The sequence below is a fragment of the Lynx canadensis genome, chromosome A1 (genome assembly GCF_007474595.2).
Source record: "Lynx canadensis isolate LIC74 chromosome A1, mLynCan4.pri.v2, whole genome shotgun sequence".
Lineage (NCBI taxonomy): Eukaryota > Metazoa > Chordata > Mammalia > Carnivora > Felidae > Lynx > Lynx canadensis.
In genome coordinates this window covers 67,022,055-67,045,927 of record NC_044303.2, presented here as the reverse complement: position 1 = coordinate 67,045,927, position 23,873 = coordinate 67,022,055, and the positions used below count along the sequence as shown (strand labels likewise).

At 44.3% G+C, this 23,873-nt stretch overlaps 1 protein-coding gene across 3 annotated transcripts in view; it reads left to right on the top strand.

The window, feature by feature from the left end:
- Positions 1-23,873, top strand: part of ABCC4 (ATP binding cassette subfamily C member 4) — a 263,778-nt gene that overhangs the window by 199,506 nt on the left and 40,399 nt on the right. For all 3 annotated transcript variants that reach the window (XM_030312762.1, XM_030312755.1, XM_030312770.1), the window contains 6 exons: positions 3,991-4,141; positions 10,518-10,637; positions 11,917-12,027; positions 12,989-13,089; positions 14,624-14,815; positions 23,461-23,616. In XM_030312762.1, coding sequence (XP_030168622.1) covers positions 3,991-4,141; positions 10,518-10,637; positions 11,917-12,027; positions 12,989-13,089; positions 14,624-14,815; positions 23,461-23,616 — 831 coding nt within the window. The remainder of the gene's footprint in view (positions 1-3,990; positions 4,142-10,517; positions 10,638-11,916; positions 12,028-12,988; positions 13,090-14,623; positions 14,816-23,460; positions 23,617-23,873) is intronic.

The following is a 23,873-nucleotide window of genomic DNA, read 5'->3' as shown; positions in this document are numbered from 1 at the left end:
CATATGTATATACATGAATACATATAAATGTAAAATCAAACATTGTGTATGTTTTTACAGTACAGTATAACATCTAATTCACTGTGGGGCAGGCCATAACATGACCTGCAAGGAGAAATAAAACTCTTATAGAATGCCTTTTTGAATTACTTCAGAATTTGGAGACATCAAATCTGAAAGCCCTAACCTAACCTGGGAGTTTCTGAGAGCATCAGTTACAGGTCTTTAATGAGCGCCAAGAAGATGGCTCCAGCAGAGCCCCGTGTTTGGAGCTTACCTCTGCTGCCCAGGTTATCTGCCAGGCCGGCTTAGCCACAGAAGGCCCCCACCTTCAGGAGAGCCGGGTAGTTAAAACTGGTGAATATTGTTCAATCAAGTGATGTTAGTCTGCTCAAAAATTGTGAATTTGAATGTTTTCATAACCTTTCAGATTTTTTTTTTCTTGACAACTAACAGTGGTAAGCCTAGAGATCACTTAAGGCCAGACATAGAAGGGTCTGAAAGGACCCTTCCTCTTGGCTTCCTAATTAGTATAGAAGAGTGGGATGCATCAGTTAACCCAGTAGCTGTGAGAAATTGGCCAGCTGTAGATGTAAAAGGAGAGAGGTGCACAGCCTGTTTTCTCCACTTACTATTGGACTTTGTTCCTTCAGAATTCCATGCCTCTTCACCCTGGGTCTTGTATGGACACCGCAGTAGAGACTGGGGGAAACAGAACGCTTGGGTCTACATCAAAATAATGCAGTTTTGATTCACTGGGGCTCCTGCCCACAGATTCACAGTTCCAGAAGTTTCCTCCTTCCTCCACTCTTCTGCCTGCCTGCACAAAGCACCTTTCACAGGCACCATTCCTGGCTTTCTCCATCACACAGTAACTTCCCGGGAGAACTTGGGACCACCACTTAACCTGCCAGCTTTCACAATCCTTATCTGTAAATGGAAATGACAGTTCCTTCTTTGCTCATTCACAAGCTGGTTGTGATGAAGCTCTGAGAAAACTGACTTGGAATAACTGTGAGATGATAACATGTGTCTCCCTCAGGCATTGCCCTGCTAATCCTTCCCTTGGAGATGCGCCCAGGGCCCGCTGCCCTGGCTGGCACAGTGGGGAAGGCACTGGGCAGGCGCCTTCTGAGAGGACACGGAATAACCTATGTTAATGTGGCCAGGCACCTTGACCTTTGCAGCCCGACTTCCTCTTGGGCAGTATTTCCATCAGCTGTGGTTACTACTGCAAGTTATTCATTGCCTCTCTTTCTGTTTGTTAAACCAGCCTGTGAAATTTGGTTGTAAGTTGAAGAACCTTCCGGAAACTATTCATGTATTCTTCCCTGTATTTCCACAGCCCCCTGTGCCTTGTGCATATAGTCCTGGGTTTGTATCCACCTGAATTCACAAACTTTGGAGTTCACATGCCATGTGAATGTGCCCATTCCCACCATTCAATGAGCCCACTGTCCTAGCAGGCAGATGCAAAAGTATGTTGATTGCACTCATGTCACCTGAAGTTGTACACCATGATACCATTTTTTTCCTGATAAAGGTGGATACTTAAATCAGCATCATCCAGGTGACTTGGGTTTCTATTCTGCCTGCTCTTTTTAGCCCAGTATCATTTCCCAACATAAAATCACCTCACAAGATGAGGTCATGATTGAACATTCATAGAACTCGGTACGCTACCTGTGTACAGCCCATACCTGACACAGGGCACTTGTGTTGTTATCATCATTAGCCTTTGAGATAGATACTTTAAATATCCTAATGATAGAAAATTTCCTATCCAGATGATAAAATTGATTGTTGTTCTGGCAGTAAAACAATTTTTGTCATATTTTTTATTTGAAATATTTATTTTAGAAACAGGATAGCCTGGCCTGTAAAAATGGGAGCATCAAGACAGCCTGATCCTTTTTTAAATCGAAGTATGGTTGACACGCAATGTACGCAATGACACTCATGCATGCAACATGGTGATTCTACCACTCTTCGTAACACTGTGCTCATGGCGTGTGTGGCTGCCATCTGTCCGCATGCAACACAATTTAGTAACAATACCATTGACTGTATTCCCTATGCTCTACCTTTCATCTGACTTATTCGTCCCATAACTGGAAGCCTGTATCTCCCACTCCCCTTCACCCAGTTTGCTCGTCCCTCACCCCCCTCCCCTTTGGCAACCATCAGTTCTGCAGTTATGGGTCTGTTTCTGCTTTTTGTTTGTTTTGTTTTTAGATTCCATATGTAAGTGAAATCATATGGTATTTGTTTCTCTCTGACTTTATTTCCCTTAGCGTAATGCCCTCTGGGTTCATCCATGTTGTTGCAAATGGCACGATCTCGGTCTTTTTTATTCAGTTATCTGTTGATGGATGTGTGGGTTGCTTCCATATTGTGGCTGTCGTAAATAATGCTGCAGTAAACATAGGCTGCACATATCTTCTCGAATTAGTGTTTTTCTTTTCTGTGGGTAAATACCCAGTAGTGATATTTATTTATTTATTTATTTATTAAAAAAATTTTTTTTAATGTTTGTTTATTTTTGAGACAGAGATAGAGCATGAACGGGGGAGGGTCAGAGAGAGAAGGAGACACAGAATCTGAAACAGGCTCCAGGTTCTGAGCTGTCAGCACAGAGCCCGACGCGGGGCTCGAACTCACCGACCGCGAGATCATGACCTGAGCTGAAGTCGGATGTTTAACCGACTAAGCCACCCAGGCGCCCCAATACCCAGTAGTGATATTTCTGAATCACGTGGTATTTCTATTGTTAATTTTTCCAGAACGTGCATACTGTTTTCCACAGTGGCTGTACCAATTTACATTCCCACCAATGGTGCATGAGAGTTCCCTTTTCTCCACATGCTCACCAACACTTGTTATTTCTTGTCTTATTGATACTAGCCATTCTGTGGCAGAAGATGATCTCTCATTGTGGGTTTTGATTTGCATTTCCCTGATGATGAGTGATGTCAGGCATCTTTTCATGTGTCTGTTGGCCCAGATAATAAAACTTAAAAAAAGATTTTGGACTTTGTGTTTCCTTATTTTTAAAACTCTTCATAAGATTTCTAAGAAATCTCAGAAATTTGTTTCCCTTCTTTGTCCTTTTTTAGGCACACTGATAAACTCTGAAATTCCTTAAGCAAGGTCTTTAGAGGAAAAAATTAAAGACAAATTAGGGGGCTCAAATAAGTCAAGAATTTTTTTCCGGAAGGATAAAAAGTTGGCATTACATTGAGGGCAAGCTTAAATATATCATGATGGCTAATGATGTAGGCTTCTATGACTAATGCTTTGCAGTCTTGATCAAGTTGCTTTTCCTCTGCCTGTGCTTCAGGGTCTCCATGTGGAAAGGGAGATAATACTAGTATTGGATAGGGCCATTCTGAGGATTAAATGAGTTAGTACACGCAAAGTACTTAATAGGTAGCACTGTACACAGTGAGCACTCGGTAAATGTTAACTGTGGATAGAAAGCCAAGAAAGAGAAATCCTCACTTTCAAAGGCAAATACTTAAATTTCTCCCTCCCTTTCTGACCACTGAATTAGTAATTAGCCACTTCTTTATCCCTACACGTATAGTTGAATCTTCCGAATTTCTCATCTATGATTTCTGCTTGCTGATTTCCCTGGTAATATCCACTGACTCATGATAGTTTGGGATTCAAGTCTTCTTCTCTCTGAGTCTCAAACTTTCTCATCTGTTAAATAGGGAAGATTATAATGCCTATCTCCTAGGGCTACTGAGTGTATCAAAAGAACTAATATCTAGAAAATTCTTATTGTCTTTGGTACATCACGATTAGGTGTATAAATATCATCAGGACCACTTGTAAAATTCTATTATATCTTTGGAAACCATGCCCTGCCATTCCAACAAGTCTTTGGAAGAAAGGAGTTGAATCCTAACAAAACAACCCTTTAAAGTCTATGTTGGAAGAGAATTCTTGGTAAGAAGGCCTTTTTATCTCTTTTCCCTATTTCAGACATTTCTGCAAGTCTGTAGTGTGGTGGCTGTTGCAGTGGCGGTGATTCCTTGGATCGTGATACTTCTGATTCCCTTTGGCATCATTTTCTTTGTTCTTCGGCGATATTTCTTAGAAACATCGAGGGATGTCAAACGCCTGGAATCTACAAGTGAGTACAGAGGTTCTCAGGTTGCACTGGCGATGTGGGCTCACTTCCATTTATGCTGTAATTAAGGAGACCCCTGAAATTGTGCAGACTCTCTCTTCCAGAATTTTTTCCAAGCTCATGTTACATAATCGAATATTATGGCCACCATGAGTCAGAGTGGCCCTTAGGGCACATGGAGCTAGTGGCCTGCCAGGCCCAGCTTTGCAGGGTAGCACAAGGAAGAAACAGAGGATATACGTGTAGTGACGCTCCACTGGAACGTGAGCACTGTGAGGACAGGGGCCATTTCTGTCTTACTCATGACATGCTTCCTAACATAGAGCAGGCACTCAGGTAATTTTTTTTAAGAAATATTTCATGTTGGAAATATTTTGGAAATACAGAAGGAAAATAATGGAATTTGTCTTTCCTTGAAGGTTCTGGAAATGACAAAGAAAGGGAAAGATTAGGGAAAGGAGCAGAGGTGTCGGGAAATATACTCCTATGTCAGAAGTGATACATTTGAAAAACAGATTACTATCACATACTCAAAAAATGGCAAATAAGGTACAGCTGGTAAATATTTTGTAAAGATAAACAATTGTGTTCAGTGTTACTCTTTATTATCACCAGTGTTTGCTGTCATGCCACACTGTTTGAAGCTTCCCCCGCTCAGGCTGTTCCTATAAATGGATCCTGGATGTAATTCCCTTAGGAGGACCCAGGCGAGGGTTCTGTTCAGTATGCATTTAGTTTGTTCTCCATTCAGCTTCCTGGTTTTGGAATAATGGGAAAACATGGGTAGTCACAGAAGATGAAATAGTTCAGAGCTTATCTCATTAATGCACAAAAGTATGTCGTTATTAGTAAGACAAATCATAAGGAGAGTAGATTGTTATATTTAAAAAAAGAAAGAAGGAATAAAGGTGGTAGCCAAAACATAAAGAAGTAAGATATTTGTATCAGAAACTGCAACCCTGTGGATAGTTACTGCAAATTAATACCAGCTTAGTTTCCTGCAAGCCAGACTAAGAAGAGAAACCTATTGGGTCTCATGGTTGTCTGGAAAAATACAAGTTCATTGGGACAGAAGAGATTTTTTTTTGTTATGGCATGTGTGTGTGTATTTCTTGTTTTGTTTTTTTTTTTTTTAATTTAATTTTTTTTTTTAATTAGGGAGAGAGAGACACACACACACACACAGAGTGCAAGTAGGGGAGGGGCAGAGAGAGAGGGAGACACAGAATCTGAAGCAAGCTCCAGGCTCCTAGCTGTCTGCACAGAGCCTGACATAGAGCTTGAACCCACGAGTGGTGAGATCATGAGATCATGACCTGAGCCAAAGTTGGGCACTTAACTGACTGAGCCACCCAGGTGCCCCATGTGTTTCTTTTTTTTTTTTTTTTTTAATTTTTTTAAGAGTTTATTTATTTTTTTTTTTATTTTTTTTTTTCAACGTTTATTTATTTTTTTTGGGACAGAGAGAGACAGAGCATGAACAGGGGAGGGGCAGAGAGAGAGGGAGACACAGAATCGGAAACAGGCTCCAGGCTCCGAGCCATCAGCCCAGAGCCTGACGCGGGGCTCGAACTCCCGGACCGCGAGATCGTGACCTGGCTGAAGTCGGACGCTTAACCGACTGCGCCACCCAGGCGCCCCTTAAGAGTTTATTTTTGAGAGAGAGAGAGAGAGAGAGAGAGAGAGAGAGAGAGAGAGACAGCATGAGTGGGGGAGGGGCGGAGTGAGAGAGGGAGACACAGAATCCGTAACAGGTTCCAGGTTCTGAGCTGCAGCACGGAGCCCAATGCAGGGTTCAAACTTGGGAATGGCAAGATCATGACCTAGGCTGAAGTTGGATGCTCAACCAACTGAGCCACCCAGGTGCCCCCCATTTGTTTCTTTTTTAATAATATATTTTTGAGAGACATTTGTCATTAGCATTTGCATAAAGGATAATGGGCATCGATTTTATAAGAGCTATAGGAAAACTTCTCAGTCGTCAGAGAACCAGCTGACCTCCTGTGAGGTGTGGTTTTGTGAGGCATTGCCTTGGGGCGGCAGGCAGTGTAGTCCCAATGTGTGGGCCGTCCTGTCTCTCAACAGGTTACTGTGGCGGAGCTTGGAGAAGGCGGAGGAATAAAGGATGAACTCCAGCCCGTCTTTTGTGGAGACAACAAGGCTCCAGACATTTTATAAGTGGAGGCCGCTCATGAAATGGAGTCTGTCGACTTCAGTCAGTCTTGTTGCAAAGGAGGTCTCTGGTTTATTTAAACGAGGTCTCTGGAAGAAGGTAGAGATTTTTGTCTGGGACAAGGGCCATTCCCCATCCATGCGGAAATGGAGAGGAGGAAGGGGACCTCGTGAGGCTTTTTTTCAAGAAACAGTATAGGGTTTTCCCAGTGCTTAATCTGGAGATTTTGAGAACTTTAGCATGACCCGTAGGGTATTTGGGAATATTGTGAACATTCCTGCACCCCAGTAGGCTGTGACAATACTTTAAATACAGATATTCCTTCTTCCTCACTCCCAGATAACCAAATGTGGTGGTCAGTTGATTAGAACTGTTTGTTGTCATCTGTCTGGTTTGTGGGTCTGTGCCATAAATAGCAGTTCTGTTGTTTTCTCTAAGCAGTGATAGTATTTCTTGAGGCCATTGCTGGAGCCACCAGGAAAAAGGAGGACAAAAAGAGGATACCTGATTGCTCTGGCTATATAAATCTGCTTCATCCTTGTGCTTTGAAAGGACTCTGAAGGTCCTGAGGATTATTTTCAGATCCTATTGCCTAGCTGCCTCTGAAACCTCAGGCTGGCATTTAAACTATGCAGTTGATTGTAATGAGTTTCCGTTTTTGCAAAAATGAGCATGGTAGCATCGTCCAGGCAAATCAGGATCTGCTTGATCGGTTAGCAATGTCTGAGTTATGCAGCCACATCCAAATTCCATGTGTAAGGGTACTGTGATCAATTAGCAGTGTCTGCCATGGGCATCACTGGGGAGAGTTAAATGTGTGCCACGTGTTTCAGACCATTGACTGACTCTCGATTCTGCTGTTGTAAGTTCTCATGATGGATTTCCAGGGACTGTTCAACTGAAGGTGCTTAATCTGTATGATAATGGATAAGGCTATTGGATAATCACTAAGTTTGATTTTGGGGTTTTCTTTCTTTTCTTTTGTTTTCTTTTCTTTCTTTTCTTTTCTTTTTTTTTGTTTTTTGTTTTTTTTTTTTTTCTTTTCTTTTCTTTTAATGTTTGTTTTTGAGAGAGAGGGAGAGAGAGAATCCCAAGTAGGCTCTACGCTTCTCAGCACAGAGCCTGATGCGGGGCTTGAACTCACAAACTGTGAGATCATGACCTGAGCCAAAATCAGACACTGGACACTTAACCATCTGAGCCACCCAGGCGCCCTGATTTTGGGGTTTTCTAATCGTAAACTACAAAGTCTGGAGAAAACTGCATTTAGTCACACATTGGCATCTTTAACCTGATTATTTTCTGTCTGAGACACTGTGGCAGTGATTAAAAGCACAGCCTTGGGAATAAGAGTTTGGTCTGACCCTGCAGTTCTACCACTTGGGTTAATTTACTTCATCTTGGCCAGTGCTCTTAATCCTTCTGCCTGTTTTTCCCTCTAAGATATAGCAACACCTGCCCTGTGGGACTCTTGCAAGGGTCTTGTGAGTTGATGCCTGTAAAGTGTTTCCTGGCCACTCGGAAAGGTGCTAGAACCTTGAACGTGAGGGAATTAGGGACATAACAACCAGCAGGCCTCACATAATGTAAATGATAAGCCATAGCATGGCTGTCAGGTCCTTGAAGCAGCTACTGCCTTCTCCCTCTTGGGGAGGGGTCTGTCCCAAAGAGTCCTCAGGGTCATGGGACACACAGTCATCAGTCTTGTGTCCGCTTTGTGAAACATAGGGTTGCATTTGCCTGTGACTGCTGGCTAACACCATGGGTGCTATAGGGATCTACTTCAGGATAGCTAGCTCGATCCTTGTGGGGGAAAAGGCATTACATTGGGCAAGAGAACATACCAGAGCCTTGGCACTCTGTTTCCCTCTGTGCCAGTTAATTTTCTTTGCAGACCCTCCAACTCACTCATCCTAGCATCCCACTCAGTCCTAAGTAGGGTGTGAGAGAGACAGGATAGCTTTTCTCAGGGGCAGATTCCTGCTGTACCCCTGGAACTCTTGGATGTGAGGTAAAGTTAGTGGTGGGGTCTCTGGGTTCACTGGTTTTCAAAGCTGGACGACCCCTGATTTCTAAAGTCAACCCCGCTCTGAAACCCTGCCAGAGAAAATCAACTGCAACCTTTTTTCTCCTGACGAGGGACGCGGGTGGGGGTGGCCATGCTGAAGCATTTCATTCAAGGACTCTCCCTGAGTCAGCAGCCACATCTCCTTCCTTCTTAGAAACGTTCTCTGTGATGAAACTGTTTATATCACACCGTTTTCTCAAGAAATAAGAACATGGTTCTAGTGAGTTCTTGGTGTTTCCTGGAGCTGGACTGTAAGTACTTTCTTGATAGGAACTCTGGAACTTTGCTGAGTCATCCCGGGAAGCACCCTGTTTCCACGTTGACCACGTCTTGGGGGACAGACTGGGACATGTGCTGAGAAGTGCAAAAAAGGCCTATTCGGAGCTTGCAGCCTTTCTTCTTTGGGGCGTGAACTCAGTCCCCTTATGTTCATATTACTGCCTTAAAAGTACAAACTTAAAGGAAGCTAAAATGAATGAAGGCTAAAGATGACTCAGTATAAATGAAGGGAGAGAGTGGTGTGGGTGCTAGATCACAAACATACAACTGGACGGTCAAAACCACCACCGAATCACTTAAGGCTCTTTGCCGGAAGTAGATACAGGGGGAAATGTTAGGTCACGCCTCGGTTCAGAGAAGGTCTTTTTCCTTAAAGGAGCATCGCAGGCACGGGCCCCTAACAGTTAATGTCCTCAGTCAGTATCTCAGGAAAGAGGTCCGCAGTGGAGGAGGTGGACAGCAGGCCCACAGCCCAGGGCGTCCCATCTTTGCTGAGCCCCACTGTCTTTTGTGGGGAAGCCTTCCTCCTCCTTGCCTGAGGAGCTGTGGACACTAAGCTCCAAGAGGAGGTTCTGTGTCCGCACATTTGTGCCCAGCATCCCTGTCCCCCATACATGTGGTGCCCATGTGACTGAACTGTCACACACAGGCATTCAGATGCCAGGCTAAGGATCAGTCTCTGAAATAAGTTTGAGTTTTTCTCTGAATTGTTCCTGTCCGTCATTTTATAAAACTTCTGTAGCGTCTCAGGAGATAAGTGATCTGCCCTTCCCCTGAACACCCAGGTGTTTTCCCAACAAGTCTTCTCTAGGAGATGTGCAGGTAATAAAGTGATAAGTCAAGTATTACCTGCTGATACAGCACAAATTGTTACTCATCCCAGACAGAGGCCACAGACTCACAGTCCTGCCCTTGACAACAGCTGGTCATGGCCTTATTTATGGTGGGGGATGCAAGCCGGACGTGACCATCCCTGCCCAACACCTCCCTGGTGGGCAGGAGCCAGCCTCTGGTGCTGACACACAGGGTGCTCTTAGAGGAGATGGCAGGGAAACAGAGGGCTGGTCATGTGACCTCAGGCCCCAAACCAGCATGAAGTTACTCAAAAGAGAATGGCCACTAAGTCCATGGTCAGGTTCTGAAAGAGTTATGTCACTGTCACGCAGTGACCTCCACAGGCCAGGTGTCCAGCAGGGGAGTTGCCTCCAGCCAAAGTCAAAGCTATTCAAAGACCCCGTGGCTGCACAGGCCCCGTGGGTGCAAGGGCACTGCAATACCTGCGTTCTCCGTCACCCAGAAAGAGATTCTTGACGCAGGAGCGGGACTGGCTGTTCACCGAACTTCTCACCAACCTGTTACCATTTCAGGGACATACTGACTAGATCCCAGTCCTTAATAGTCACAGGTGGAACAAACCATGATTCCGTATGGTGAGAACTGTAGCAGAATTCAGTGTAAGAATGTTAGCGACTCAAAAATTCCTGAACAGAATTTCCTCTCAGAAGGCTGTCAGGGAAGAGTTCTGGAGGAAGGCCACATTGGAGGAGGACCTTGGACAAATGAGTTAGCAAAGAAAGAATTTAGTTATTTAAATCTAGCGATGATTTGAATTTTGTCAAAGATAGGTTCGAAGAGAAACTTGTGTTTTCGGGTCGTTAGAGGGAAGCGCAGTGTGACCAGGAGTTTGAGGGCTGACGTGTTTGTTCCCTCTCCAGGAAGGGCATCGTCCCTTCTCCCCCGGGCAGCCCGTCCAGAAGCTCTGGGTGTGCCATTGAGTGGGATGTGTGGCCACACAGCATGAGAGGCAGGTGCTCTCCTCAGTCCGGCCTCACCGACTTTCTGTCTGTCTGCCTCCCCAGCACGGAGCCCGGTGTTTTCCCACTTATCGTCGTCTCTCCAGGGACTTTGGACCATCCGGGCATATGAAGCTGAAGAGAGGTTCCAGGAACTGTTTGACGCACACCAGGATTTGCATTCAGGTCTGTGAGTTTCTGGAAATGGTTTCAAAGAACGGGATATGCCCCCTCTCGGCCTTGCTGGGCAGCACCTCTCTGTCTGTCTCACCACTGGCCCAGCCCCACATCCTTCCTCAGCATGTCTTTGTCCTCTCCCCTGGGCCATGACTCCTCTCAGAATCCCCTGTGTGTTCCCCCTTCCCCCTGTCACACCACTGCTTCCCCCATCCCCCCTACCCCCAGTGGCTTGCATTGTCCTTCCATCACTTTCTGTCCTTTTAGGGCAGGGGTCAATGGACTTTTTTTTGTTAAGGGTCCAGATAGGAAACGTCTTAGGCTTTGTGTACCATGTTATCTATTGTAGCAATTCAGCGTTGCTGTTATAACAGGAACACACAGCCGAACATAGTATATCAGCAAATGACCATAGCTGTGTTCAAATAAAACTTTATTTACAAAAACAGGTGGTGGGCCATGTTTGGCCTACAGGCTGTAGTTTGCCAGCTCTTATTTTGAGAGCATTCAGGGTGACAGAAGTTGCTGAGGAAATGAGTTTCCTGATTGTCAGATTTGCTACCTACTTGATGTGGGAACTTTTAGCAAGATGATCCTTGAGATACTGGCTCCTAAGTAATAAACACTGTGTGCAAGACCCCATAGTAAGTATGGAAAGTACTGGAAACAAAGTGGAGGTTTTGCTGTCTGTTATCAGCTGGGAACAGTAAACCACATGAGAGGATAAGCTTCATGTTGAGCCTGGCACTCTAAGAAAGGTACTGATGAGCCCATTTTTCCGAAGTTTTTATTATCCTATTTCTACTTACAACCTCTGAGTTGAACTTTCCTTTTCTTTTTTTTAAAGTTTATTTTAATTTATAGAGTGAGCAAGTGTGAGTGGGGGTGGGGCAGAGAGAGAGGGAGAGAGAATCCCAAGCAGGCTCCACACTGTCAGTACAGACCATGCTGTGGGCTCAGTTCCACGAACCATGAGATCGTGACCTGAGCTGAGATCAAGAGTTGGATGCCTTAACTAACGACTGAGCCACCCAAGTGCCCCTCGGTTGAATTTTTCAATGCATGCCTCCCACAAAGCCACTGTACCAATTCCTGCCTGTACCGTACATTGCTTTGTGTCAGAAGTTGGCTTTCTGGAACCTTCTGGTTCCTTAGGTGTGCAGCTTTGATCTCCATGTTGTGTAAAATTCTCGTGTAGCTCAACCGGGCAAAGTGTTCTCCCGCATTCAAGGTAATTAACATGGTTTTTTGACTTATGCATTTTGCTTATTATGCTTCGCAAACCCAGAGGCATGGTTCTTGTTTCTGACTACGTCCCGATGGTTCGCCGTGCGTCTGGATGCCATCTGCGCCATCTTTGTCATTGTCGTTGCCTTTGGGTCCCTGATTCTGGCAAAAAGTAAGTACAGATGTGAATAACTATTTGTGGTATGATTACAATTTATAGCTGCGTTTACAGTTATTAAATTAAACCTTACCACCTTGTCCAATACCATATACTGTCTTGTTCTAACGGATCGCATTAAAGCATTCGCGGTGTGTCGGGCTGGGTGTGATTCTGCTGTGTGATCTGTGTAGAGTATTTATTTGGACCCTGATGAGTTTCTTTTATCTTTGCCTAGGTTGAGGGCCATGTGAGTGTAGCAGCTAACTTTTTGTACTTTCCTGGGGAAGTGTCTGGAGAATATGGAGAGAACCAAGTTTTCCGTTAAGTGTTTTGTCCAGCTTAGGGCTTTAGGTTTTAACTTGAGAGCTGCTGGGATCTCTTGGGCATACAAGCCTGGTACAGTGGGTTGAGAAAGCCAATCAGCAGGAGAGAATGCTATGCTCCCCACCAGGTGGGCACCACATGAGCAGGTGTTGGTGTGCAGGGGGTGAATTCGCTACTCCTGACTATTCCATTGTGACAGCACTGAATCACAGTATTAATAATGGAGCAGTGAGAGTAGTATTTTAGATTTCAAGGCTGGCTCTCAGAACCCATTGCCTTGTTTTTAGTGGTTTCTAACTGTGGTCGCATTGGATGTAGAAAGTGAAATTACGTAATGATTCTTGAAACAGTAATGCCAAAAGTCTGAATAATGACATTGTTTGTCACCTATGCAATACTGTCAGGTGTTTGTCAGTCCTGTTGGAGTTCATAAACTCACTTAACAGTCTTTCTGAATTTATAGTGTTGTTTTTTTTTTTTTATTGTCTTATGGTCTTAGTCATCAGATAGTAAAAGTATAACTATTACTATCATCATGTGTCAAGTATTTACGTATTACAAAGGAGTCGTTTTGGTAGAGTGAGAGGAGGACCTGTACTCGGGATTAAGAATGGGACTGATTTGATACCCCTTCTCCTTCCTATTTTAGCTTTAGATGCCGGGCAGGTTGGCCTGGCGTTGTCCTACGCCCTGACACTCATGGGGATGTTCCAGTGGTGCGTCAGGCAAAGTGCCGAAGTGGAGAATATGGTAATGTTTATCTTTACGTTCTTAGCCTTTTCAAGTCTCCCTGCCATTAAAGGGCATGAAAGCACTTCTTATGTAAAATATTAAAACTGTTATTTTTACATCGGAGCTAACCAAGTTTTTCAGATCCTTCTTCCATCTGTTTAAAGTTAGTGTAAAATAAAATATACACATCTTTTCCTCAGTCTTCTGTGTGCTATGTCAGCGGGTTTTAGATTCACCGCAAGCTGTCTTCAAATGTAATAAATGTTCTCTCTGTAGGAGGGAGGTTCTGAAGTCCTGGAGAGGATATAAGCTAATTTCTTAGAGGCCTATTTATTTTTGCATCTTAATGGGTAATTCCTCATTCCTGATAAAAGAATTCAGTATTTTGAGGTGGTTCGTTTAATTAATAGGTATCTCCCCTTGCGTGCCTACCCTCCCTCTGCCTCATTTTAGCATTTATTCTTGTATGTTGTTGAGCACCTGAATTTGCTGATGTCCCTTCTTTCTGGTAGGGTAAGCTCCTTCTCAGAATATGCTAGGCAAAGGTGTCGAGATGGTTGTTCAGGAGGCCTTAGTAAGTAAATTCTTTCCTCTTTGGAATAGTTGCACCTTCTCCTGAAGGGAAATGAGAAGAGAAATGAAAGAGAAATCTTTCCAGCATGCTCTTCTAACAGAGTAGAAAGTGACTGATCATGAAAATGAGATTTAAAAAAAAAATTTTATTTATGTATTTTGAGAGAGAGAGAGAGAGAGAGAGAGAGAGAGAGAGCGAGCGAGCATGAGTAGGGGAAGGGCAGAGAGAGAGGGAGAGAGAGAATCCCAAGCAGGCTCCGTGCTGGCAGCCTAGAGCCTGACACGGGGCTCGAACTCATGAACTATGAGACCGTGACCTGAGCCAAAATCAAGAGTCAGACGCTCAACTGACTGAACCACCCAGGCATCCCTAAAATGAGTTTGATGGGGGCGCCTGGGTGGCTCAGTTGGTTGAACGCCCGACTTTTGATTTCGGCTCAGGTGTCAATGATCCCAGGGTCAAGGGATCGAGACCCATGTTGGGCTCTGAACTCAGTGTAGAGCCTGCTTAATATTGTATCCCTCTCTCAGCTTGTTCGTTCTCCCTCTCTCTCTCTCTCTCAAAAAAAAAAAAAAAAAGTTTTTTTTTTTTTGATGACTTAGGCAGTTCAACTCCCCTAAAACAGATGGCTCTTCTGTAGCAAGATTGCACATGGTTGGCCACAAGTGTTCCTTTCTTTGACAAAATCCTTGGTTTTTTTGTTCAGGTGTGAAAAGTGGAAAAATAAAGTCTCAGGATTTACTTCTCTAATTCTTGTAGTTTTAATGTAATGCTGAAGGAAGTAGCCATAAGTGAAAGTGTTACAAGACTATGAACAGGTGTGTAAATTGCATCAGTCCTCATCAGATGCCTTCTTTGGGGGTATTGGCACCTGAGATATACTTAACTAGCTAGTATCAAAGAGCATTTCATTTTACAGTCTCTTAACATGGATGAGAACCTCCCTTCCTAACTCATGTGATGTCCTGTGTCTTTCAGATGATTTCAGTAGAAAGGGTGATTGAATATACAGACCTTGAGAAAGAAGCCCCTTGGGAATATCAGAACCACCCTCCACCAACCTGGCCCCAAGAAGGCATGATTGTCTTTGATAATGTTAACTTCACATACAGTTTAGACGGGCCTCTGGTGTTGAAGCACGTGACAGCGCTCATTAAACCAAGGGAGAAGGTTTGTTAAACCATCTTGCTTCTTGACAATTTCAGTTACAGATTTAACCCTTCATCCACCTGCAAGCTTTCTGGTCACGCGTCAGGGGGACTCCTTGTGTCTCTGTGGATATAAATTAGACCGGATGATATTACTGGTAAATCTTGCCTGGAAACTGACCACGGAACGAGGATGCCAGCATTACTTTGCCTCGTGTTGTGAGCTGCCTCATGGTGCTTGGTGGGTTGAGCCAGGACACTCTCTGAAATCTGATTCTTCTTGCCTGAGACTTGGGAGCTCCTCGTCACTCACACTTCAGTTTCTGGTTCCCACCTATTCTTACTGCTTTGTATTTCTCACATCCTCCTCTTCCTTCCCGTGGTGGTCTCTGTTTACGGCCCTCCATCCCTGTCCCTTTCCAGACTTGCCCTCCTATAACCAACCCCCCCATCCTTCTACCCATAGAGTGCTTCTTTCCCACACACGGATCTGATCCCTACGGGGCCCCCGGTAGCTCCCAGCCTGGACAAGCTGCTGCTGGAGCCGTATCGAGGCCCAGGTCCACTGGAGCTGGGGCTGCAGGCCAGCTCTCAGCCACCAGAGAAGAGCCCAGAATCTGTGACCCAGTCAGGGCTCAAGAGCCAGAGCCCCTAGCGGGAGGCAGTAAAAGGCTCAGAGACTTGCTCGAAGTTGATGAAAGGCAACCCAAAGGGACAAGGGATGATACACGGAGAACAGACTTGCCAGCGTCTAAGTCTGCCAGCAGCGATAAGTCTGCCAGCAGCGAGACTTGGGTCCCTCGTCCCAGACCAGATTGGGCTCTTGAAGAAGCAGTGAAACCAGAATAGACAAGGCCATAGGAAGCTCTTTCCCCACCTACCTCTCCAGCCTCAACTCCTCACATGAGCAGTGCCCCCAAATGAGTACTGTGTAGGTTTTTCCATTGCACCCTGTCCCCAGCATGTGCACACTGCCCCTCTGTCTCAAGAGACCCTTCCCTTCTGTCACTTGGCTGGTGAAAGTCTCATTTTCAGTCACTTCTAATGCATCTGCCTCTGTGAGACCCTCAGTTCTTCCACAACATCTTACATATGGTTTTTAAAATGTTTATTATTTTGAGAGCGCATGCGGACAGGGGAGGGGCAGAGAGAGAGGGAGACAGAGAATCCCAAGCAGGCTCTGCACCGTCAGCACAAAGCCTGACGCGGGGCTTGAACTCAGAAACCGTGAGATCATGACCTGAGCTGAAATAAAGAGTCGATGCTCAACCGGCTGAGCCACCTAGGCGCCCCTGAAGATCACGGGCATAGCACACCTGACTTTCTAGCAGCATTATGGATGCCTGGAGTGGAAGCACTGCACGTTCTTCATCAGTGGATGGGTGGATAAGCAAATGTGGTCCGTCCACACAGTGGGGTATTCCAGCCTTAACAAGGAAGCAAATTCTGACACGGCAAGAACGTCGAGGACATTATGCTAAATGAAATCAGCTCGAGGGCAAAATAGGACAGAGCCTGTGATGCGAGATTCCTAGCCTGCTCCGATCCACAGACACAAACAGTAGAGAGATGAGTGCCAGGGGCTTCGGGGGCAGTCAGTGGGCAGTTAGTGTCTCATGGTGACAGAGTTTGAGTTTTGCAAGGCAAGAAGGATTCTGGAGATTGCACGACCGTGTGAGTGTATGTAACACCCCTGAAGTGTACACCTAAGAAATGGGCTGGTAAATTTTGTGTTCTGTGCATTTTAGCACAAAAACATAAAATTAAAGCATAAAAGGTAGCACTTGCAGCCTGCTGTGCCACTTGGGGTCTGTATCTCACAGTACCCTGAGGCTGCTTCAGGCCAGGGAGCATCCTGTTTTCATCTTTGTTCCCCCAGAAAACGGCATCCTGCAGGGCACACAGTGGGTGCTGAGGGTCTGCTGGCTGGGACGGGAGGGAGTAACGTGCAGGTGTGAAGCAACCAGTATCAAAAACATACTTCCCAGCCAGCTCCTGCAAGCAAGCGACCCCGCACCTAGATGTGTTAGATATCTGAAGAACTATTCTTTCAAGCTCCTTCTACCACAGACCCGTTGAGTGGACTGTAGCCATAATGTGATGATTATACCCTTGCGACACGGAAGAAGAAATGTTGAACTTAATGCCCAAATGATACCCAGGGAGCAGCTGTAGTAAATCACATGGCAAAAGCTGGCTCCTGATTATTTCCGGCCTTAATGCAGGTGAGGAGAGGGCTGCTGTGCCGGGAAACGTTAACTGTAGCTCTTGATGAAGTTCTGTCCCTGTGAGCACCGTCAGGGATGTTTGCTGGCTCACAGCGTGTCCGTCAGATGGCATGTTCTAAACGTAATTCTGTTAATCTGCATGCATCTTAAATTTCTCTTGAAGCCATAAATTATGAATCACCTAAGAAACTGTAGTTCAACTTAGAAACATAACAGATTTTTTTTTTTATTTTTTTTTTTTATTTTTTTTTCAACGTTTATTTATTTTTTGGGGGACAGAGAGAGACAGAGCATGAACGGGGGAGGGGCAGAGAGAGAGGGAGACACAGAATCGGAAACAGGCTCCAGGCTCTGAGCCATCAGCCCAGAGCCCGACGCGGGGCTCGAACTCACGGACCGCGAGATCGTGACCTGGCTGAAGTCGGACGCTTAACCGACTGCGCCACCCAGGCGCCCCAAAACATAACAGATTTGTATTTTTTGGTCTTTACCCCCAAATCATAGGATTCTCTGAGATTCTCAGTGTTGGGGGTAGGGATCGAATTTGGAGACAGTTGCAATAATGCCAATAACTTTTGTGTCTTGGTCCGCTGGTGGTGTCGCCTTCAGCTCCGTTTATGTCATTGGTGATCATATCCAGGCTGCAGAGTCACGAAGTGACTTCACTGCCTGTGTAGGTCCCAGGTCTCGTTTCCTCCCCACCCACCCCAGCATTTAGGGACACCACCGCCCCCGTCCTTTGGTTGCGTTTGATTGGGAGAGGCTGTTGTGGGGTCGACGATGTGGGAATGTGCCAACACAGCAGAAGCAGTGCTTTATTCTTCCAGCTTTTTCCTCTACTGTCCAGATTCCCCGGAGTTCTAATAAACAGGAAAATGTAATAGGTAGTAAACAGGTTTCTAATTAATGGAAGAAATAACAAGTAAAAATAAAGAGCCCAAATGAGGTAAATAGCACCCGAGGCTTCCTGGTTAGATTCTAAACACTGGCTGCATTTTTCATTTAGATGATTTTGTGGTTGATTTGATCATTTTAAAGAGTACTGGGCCATTTTAAAGCATTTTCCAGCTCTAGAAGTAGATTGATTTTGGTTTGTTATTTTTTTTTTTCTTGCTCAGACCTATTACTTGGATAATACATTTTTACAGATGTGTACTAGACCTTGCTATAACGTGCAAAAATATTACTTTCCTACATTTTCTTCTTTTTTACATAGTATTTTTTCAAGAACCCCTCCCCTCACTCCAGCTTGCCTCCCTTCCCCTGCTGACTTCTTAATTCCTGGCTATCCAGGCTGTGGTACCTGTGTCACCGGGGAGCTTCTTGGAAATGCTGACTCTCAGGCCCACCCAGACCTCTTGTCTCTGAATTGCCTTGGAACAAGGCACCACCCTGGTAAAGTCCTCTCTCCCACAGGCAGTTGTGGATGACTCTAACTCATGATTTCTAGGAAATATCCTTTGACAGTTTGAAATTGGGCTCATGAATTATCCCACCCCCTGTGACTGAGCATGACACTCTAGAAAGTTCTATGCTACCAGCCTGCTGATTTATTTACTTTTCTATTCTGCAGGTCATGAATTTACATTAGAATTTAATTCTCTATGACTCCAGGTTTAAGCATGCATTTGCCTTTTCAGTGTAGTCTGGCTGCCTCATAGACAACATTCCTTTTTCTCTGTGGCTTCCCCATATCCTCCTACAGGGATTTGGGTCTAGAGTCAGAGACAGCCCATTGTAGCAATATATCTAAGGCCCTTTCACCACCCAGTGGGATGAAAAATTAGCCTCACTGCCCCAAGCAGGACACTAGGTCTGTCTGGCCTGTTGGCCAGGTGCTCTGTGTTCTTCTCCTAGCTTCAGCCGTAGGTGCCTGTTCTTCCTGTTGACAACTAGCCCACCTGACCACAGGTACCACCTCTTTGCTCAGAGCTGTGGGCTCTTTTGTCCACTCACCACAGTATATTCCCCTGTATCCACTTCATGCTCTAAATATCAGGTGATGGGATCTGTGGGGTAGGCCAGTTCCTTGCTGGCAGCCACAGCTCTCCCCACTTTCTTCGGGCCAGGCAGAGGGACATAACGAGGTGCCAGGCCATCCACGTGATGAAGAGGCCATCAGCAGAATGGACAAGGAACAGGCAGAACTGGGTTTGAGTCTGTCCTGCCCCGTTTGGACTCTGTTGCTTCAGGCAGGCTAATTAACCTTACTAAGCCTCTGTCTTCTCTTTTGCAAAATGAAAGTCATAGGTCCTCTAGGGTTGTGCACCTCCAACGAGATGAGACGCCCAGCACCAAAACCAGCACAAAACAAATGCTCGGATGACGATCGTGTAGAATGGCCATAACCAGTTTTGATGTGTAAGTTGTTGTCTGTAACAACTGAAAATGAGGGCTTGGCCATTTGAGTTAGTATTTATAGTTATAGGATCTGTTTGCCACGTCTGTCTTCTCTGTCCGGCTTATCCTGTACCTCAACACTATGGCGATAGATTTTCCATAAGTTTCTCTATCCTGACTTAAACGCCTCAATTCTGTACAAAATGCCCATTTGGCGTGGGACACCGCATGCAATACAAAGAATACAAAGCTGAATCCGTTTCAGATCCCAGTAGAAAAAAGTCCAGTAGAAGAAAGAAGGTTGTATAAAAATGGCTACTAAATAAGCTAGAAGGCGGTCAGAGTTTTTATCGAAGTTTAGAAAAAGATGACCTACCTCTTCTGGGTGGGAGGAGCCCACATGAAGGAGCAGGAGGAGCATTTCCGAGGTATTAGGCACTTGAGGTAGACTTGGTGACATGTGGGTAGGATCTCATCAGGTGGAAAGCATGGGAAGGGCGTCCGGGCTGGTGGGACCAGCGTAAGCAGAGGCGTGATGCCTTGATCCAGCGAGTGAAGAGCATTTGAGGGAATGAATTACCAGGTGTGTAGCACACACTCTCACGTTTCATCTTCACGACCTTCTGGGTCACCCCAAGGGAGCCAACTCGTGGAGGTTAAGGACGGAGAGTCAGTTGGGACACTCCCGTAGAAGGGACTTCCTGGGACCGCATGACAGGCAGGGAGCTGCCCTGTAGAAGCTCATTCTGAGAGGAGGGCACCCGTGATCCACGGTGGGAAGAGGCAGGGGAGAGGGAGCCAGTAGCCACCCTGTTCCCCTAGCAGGTCGTAATGGCGAAAGTGAGTCCGCTGTTTGGAATCAGACTGATGTGGATTAAAACAAAGCTGTCACGCCCAGGTGCGTGAATGCACAGAGAAAACAGGTGGGGGCCAAAACTGGTGTCCTGTTTCTGGAGGGTAGTTTGGCAGTACTTGACAGCCTCCTTTGAAAGTGCTTATACCTGTTTCTCAGCAATTCCACATCTGAGAGTTTATCTCAAGGAAGTAATTAGGGCTGTTTTCAGAGATTTGGCTTCAAGGATATTTAACACAGAGTTACTACTTACAATCGCAAAATATTGGATACAGCCTGAATGTCCCCAAATGGAGGGTTTGTTAAATAAATGATCGCATATACGGTAATATTATATGGCCATTAAAATATTTTCTTGAAATACTAAGTGAAAACAGATTACTACAATATGTTCACATTAATCTCATTTTGTGTAAATATACGAGCTTGTATCTTAACATATGCATACACTTAATTCCACAAAGAAAATACATCCTCTAAAGAATGGTTTTAAATCAAAGTGTTAGGGTTATGACTAGTATTTATTAAGTTTCTGCATTCATTTGCACTGATTATGGTCAAGAAAAGAGTTTTGTTTTCTAAAAGGTAATGCAGAGGTCCCTGGGTGGCTCAGTCAGTTGAATGTCCGACCCTCGATTTTGGCTCAGGTCATGATCCCAAGGTCCTGGGATCGAGCCCCACATCTGGCGCCTGGAGCCTCCTTAAGATTCTCCCTCTCTCTCTCTCCTTCTGCCCCTCTCCCCTGCTCGCGTGCACGCTCTCTCTCAAAAAAACTAAATCAAGGTAACACAGCCTTGCACTCAGGTCAGGGACTGAATCATAAAACATTGTGGAGGTAGCATCTTTAGGGCTTGATACCATGCGGGACTAGGAGAAAGCTGGAAAAGGAAGGTGAATGTGTTGAGCCCATGAGCCCAGGAAAGAAGTCATGAGATTAAAATGGAGAAGTTGGAAAAAGCAGCTATTTTGAGTGGGAAATTGTGTGTTAATCATGTTGCATTTGATCTAGAAGAGATCTCCGTTGAGAACACGGAGAAATACACAGAAGCCATGTTATGTCTAGACTAGTATACTAGGACCTACCCATGTGTAGAAAATGACTCCTCTGTGAAATATAGATTAGGACCTACTGTAAGGTACAAAATGGCTATAAAGATGATAAAATTTGGTGAAGCCACTTTCCTTGTGTTTATCTCTTATTTGATCTAGAAAGAGAACTTGATCTAGATTTGATCTAGAAATGTCTAACGTGCTGGTGTGGTTGTCAGGAACCAGCCTCAGCCTAGTTGGGAAAACATATGGGGATAGTTGCAAATCAGCTAAAATAAGAGTATCTTCAAGTATTTCTTTGGTTTTGAGAATGTAAACTAACTGATATTGGTGATATTCTCCGTGGGAAATTTCCTTTTATGTAATACACCTCTTATGTAATACAACCTCTTGGTGAACTGTGAAAGACACAGGCTATGGTTTTGATGACTGGAGAGTAGAGGGAAATAGCCAGAACCAGGTTTTCTTTGAATTTCCTGTTTGTTTTTACGAGTTTGGAGACCACAGACCTGTGGTTGTGGGCAGGCCTCTGCCCCCCTCTCATATCCCAGCCCTTTACCAAAAGTCTACAAATGTTCCAGTTTGCACAGATGGATCAGTTTTAGTTGTGATGATAGCACGGGAACATCCACACGTTCTCAGAGACACAATTCTTGCCTGTATCTTGATACCTGTTGATTTACATTTGAGAACACGGAGAAATACACAGAAGCACACAGAAGCCATGTATGTCTAGACTAGTATACTAGGACCTACCCATGTTCAGAACATGACCCATCTGTGAAATATAAACTAGGACCTACTGTAGGGTATAAAGTGGCTGTGAAGATTATAAAATTTGGTGAAGCCACTTTTCCTAACGTTTATCTCTATAAAAGTAGACTCACTCTTGAAATGCCATCAATGATCATTGTGTAAGTTAAGCTTTAAAACTTGGGAAGTACTCAAATGAGATAATATGTAAAGTTCCCAGCATAGAATCAGTGCTCAGAAAGTTATTCTCTGTTGAAAGTTGTGAGTTTTAAAAATTTACAAATGTTTGAAAGCCTGTCCTGTGCCCTTCATTGATTCCAGATACCTAGATGAGATGATATCATCTCTTGGGAAGCTCCCACCAGGGAATTTGTCATTGGGCAAGCTCTTTGGTTTAAAAAAAAAAAAAAAGAAGAAGCAAAAACAAAACAAAACAAAACAAAAAACACAACAGTTTCTGCATATAGGTTTAAATGCACACAGCTGAAAACCAATTTTGTGCAATACAGTTTCGTTCCTGACTGGCATTTTACCTGCTTTATATTGATTCTTTGATCTTATTGTCAGTGTATTTAATTTCCTTGTGCTTTGGTTCTAATAACCAGACTGATACTGGACACGTATTTTTCCCAAGGGGGTAATTGTGAGTATTAATTACTTTGTAAAATGCCTTTTGAACTGCTCAGATGAAAGGCCCCATATAAATAGCAAATGTTATTTGTGTTGTTGTTGTCGATGATGATCTCATTATGGGTATTTCAGCTACTGGCTACTGTTTTTTAAGACACTGAGACTTGCATTTTAAAACGTTAAGATGTTTCCTTTTGAGACAGAATGTAATCAGGTGTTTAATAGCCAGAAATGATTTCGTTGTTCTACCAAAGAATAATTATATCACCTCTTATGTAATAGAATTCTGGGAAAATGATTACCTGTTTATGTATTGCTTCTGACTTGTTGACAAACTAAAATTATCCAAGAAATTCTCAAGGTTCAAAATAACCAGTCACTAGGAATAAAGCTAATTTTGAAACTTACTTATCAACCACTTAGTAGATTGCTGGGTTTTCACTGCTGGCAGGCTGATTGTGCTATTTTTAACTTTTCTTTAGACCAATGGATCTCAACCAGGGGCAGTTCCCCCACCCACCGAAGGGACACAAGGGACATTTGTTAATGTCTGACATTTTCGGTTGCCACAATCGGGAGGTGCTTTTGGTATCTAGTAGGTAGAGCGCGGGGATAGCGACAAACATTTTACAATGTACAGGACAGCTCTCTACAACAAAGAATAATCCAGCCCAAAATGTCAACAGTGCCAAAGTTGAGAAACTCTTGGACTACATTCAATATAGAACTTCCTTAATCTGTCTTCAACAACCAGAGTTTCTCCTGATACATTGTGTTTTGTGACTTCTTAATCCCTCCTGGATCTCTTTACAGGTTGGCATTGTGGGAAGAACAGGAGCTGGAAAAAGTTCCCTCATCTCGGCCCTTTTTAGATTGTCAGAACCAGAAGGTAAAATTTGGATTGATAAGATCTTGACAACTGAAATTGGGCTCCACGACTTAAGGAAGAAAATGTCCATCATACCTCAGGTATACAAGTCAGAGCATCCTCACATGTCCTTTTTATAAGAGAACCTAAATTTAATTGCTTTTACTTTTATTCCTGTTTTTTTTTTTAAGTTGAAGGATTGATCCTTTTGCCCCAATAGAACATATTTTTAACAGCAAGTATTTTCATCGGATACCAGGTTTTGTTTTTGGGCGCGTGCACGTGCATGTGTGTGTGATTTAATAACTTACCCAGTGAAATGTCTGGACTCTAACTTCCCCAAGTACCCCAGACTTAT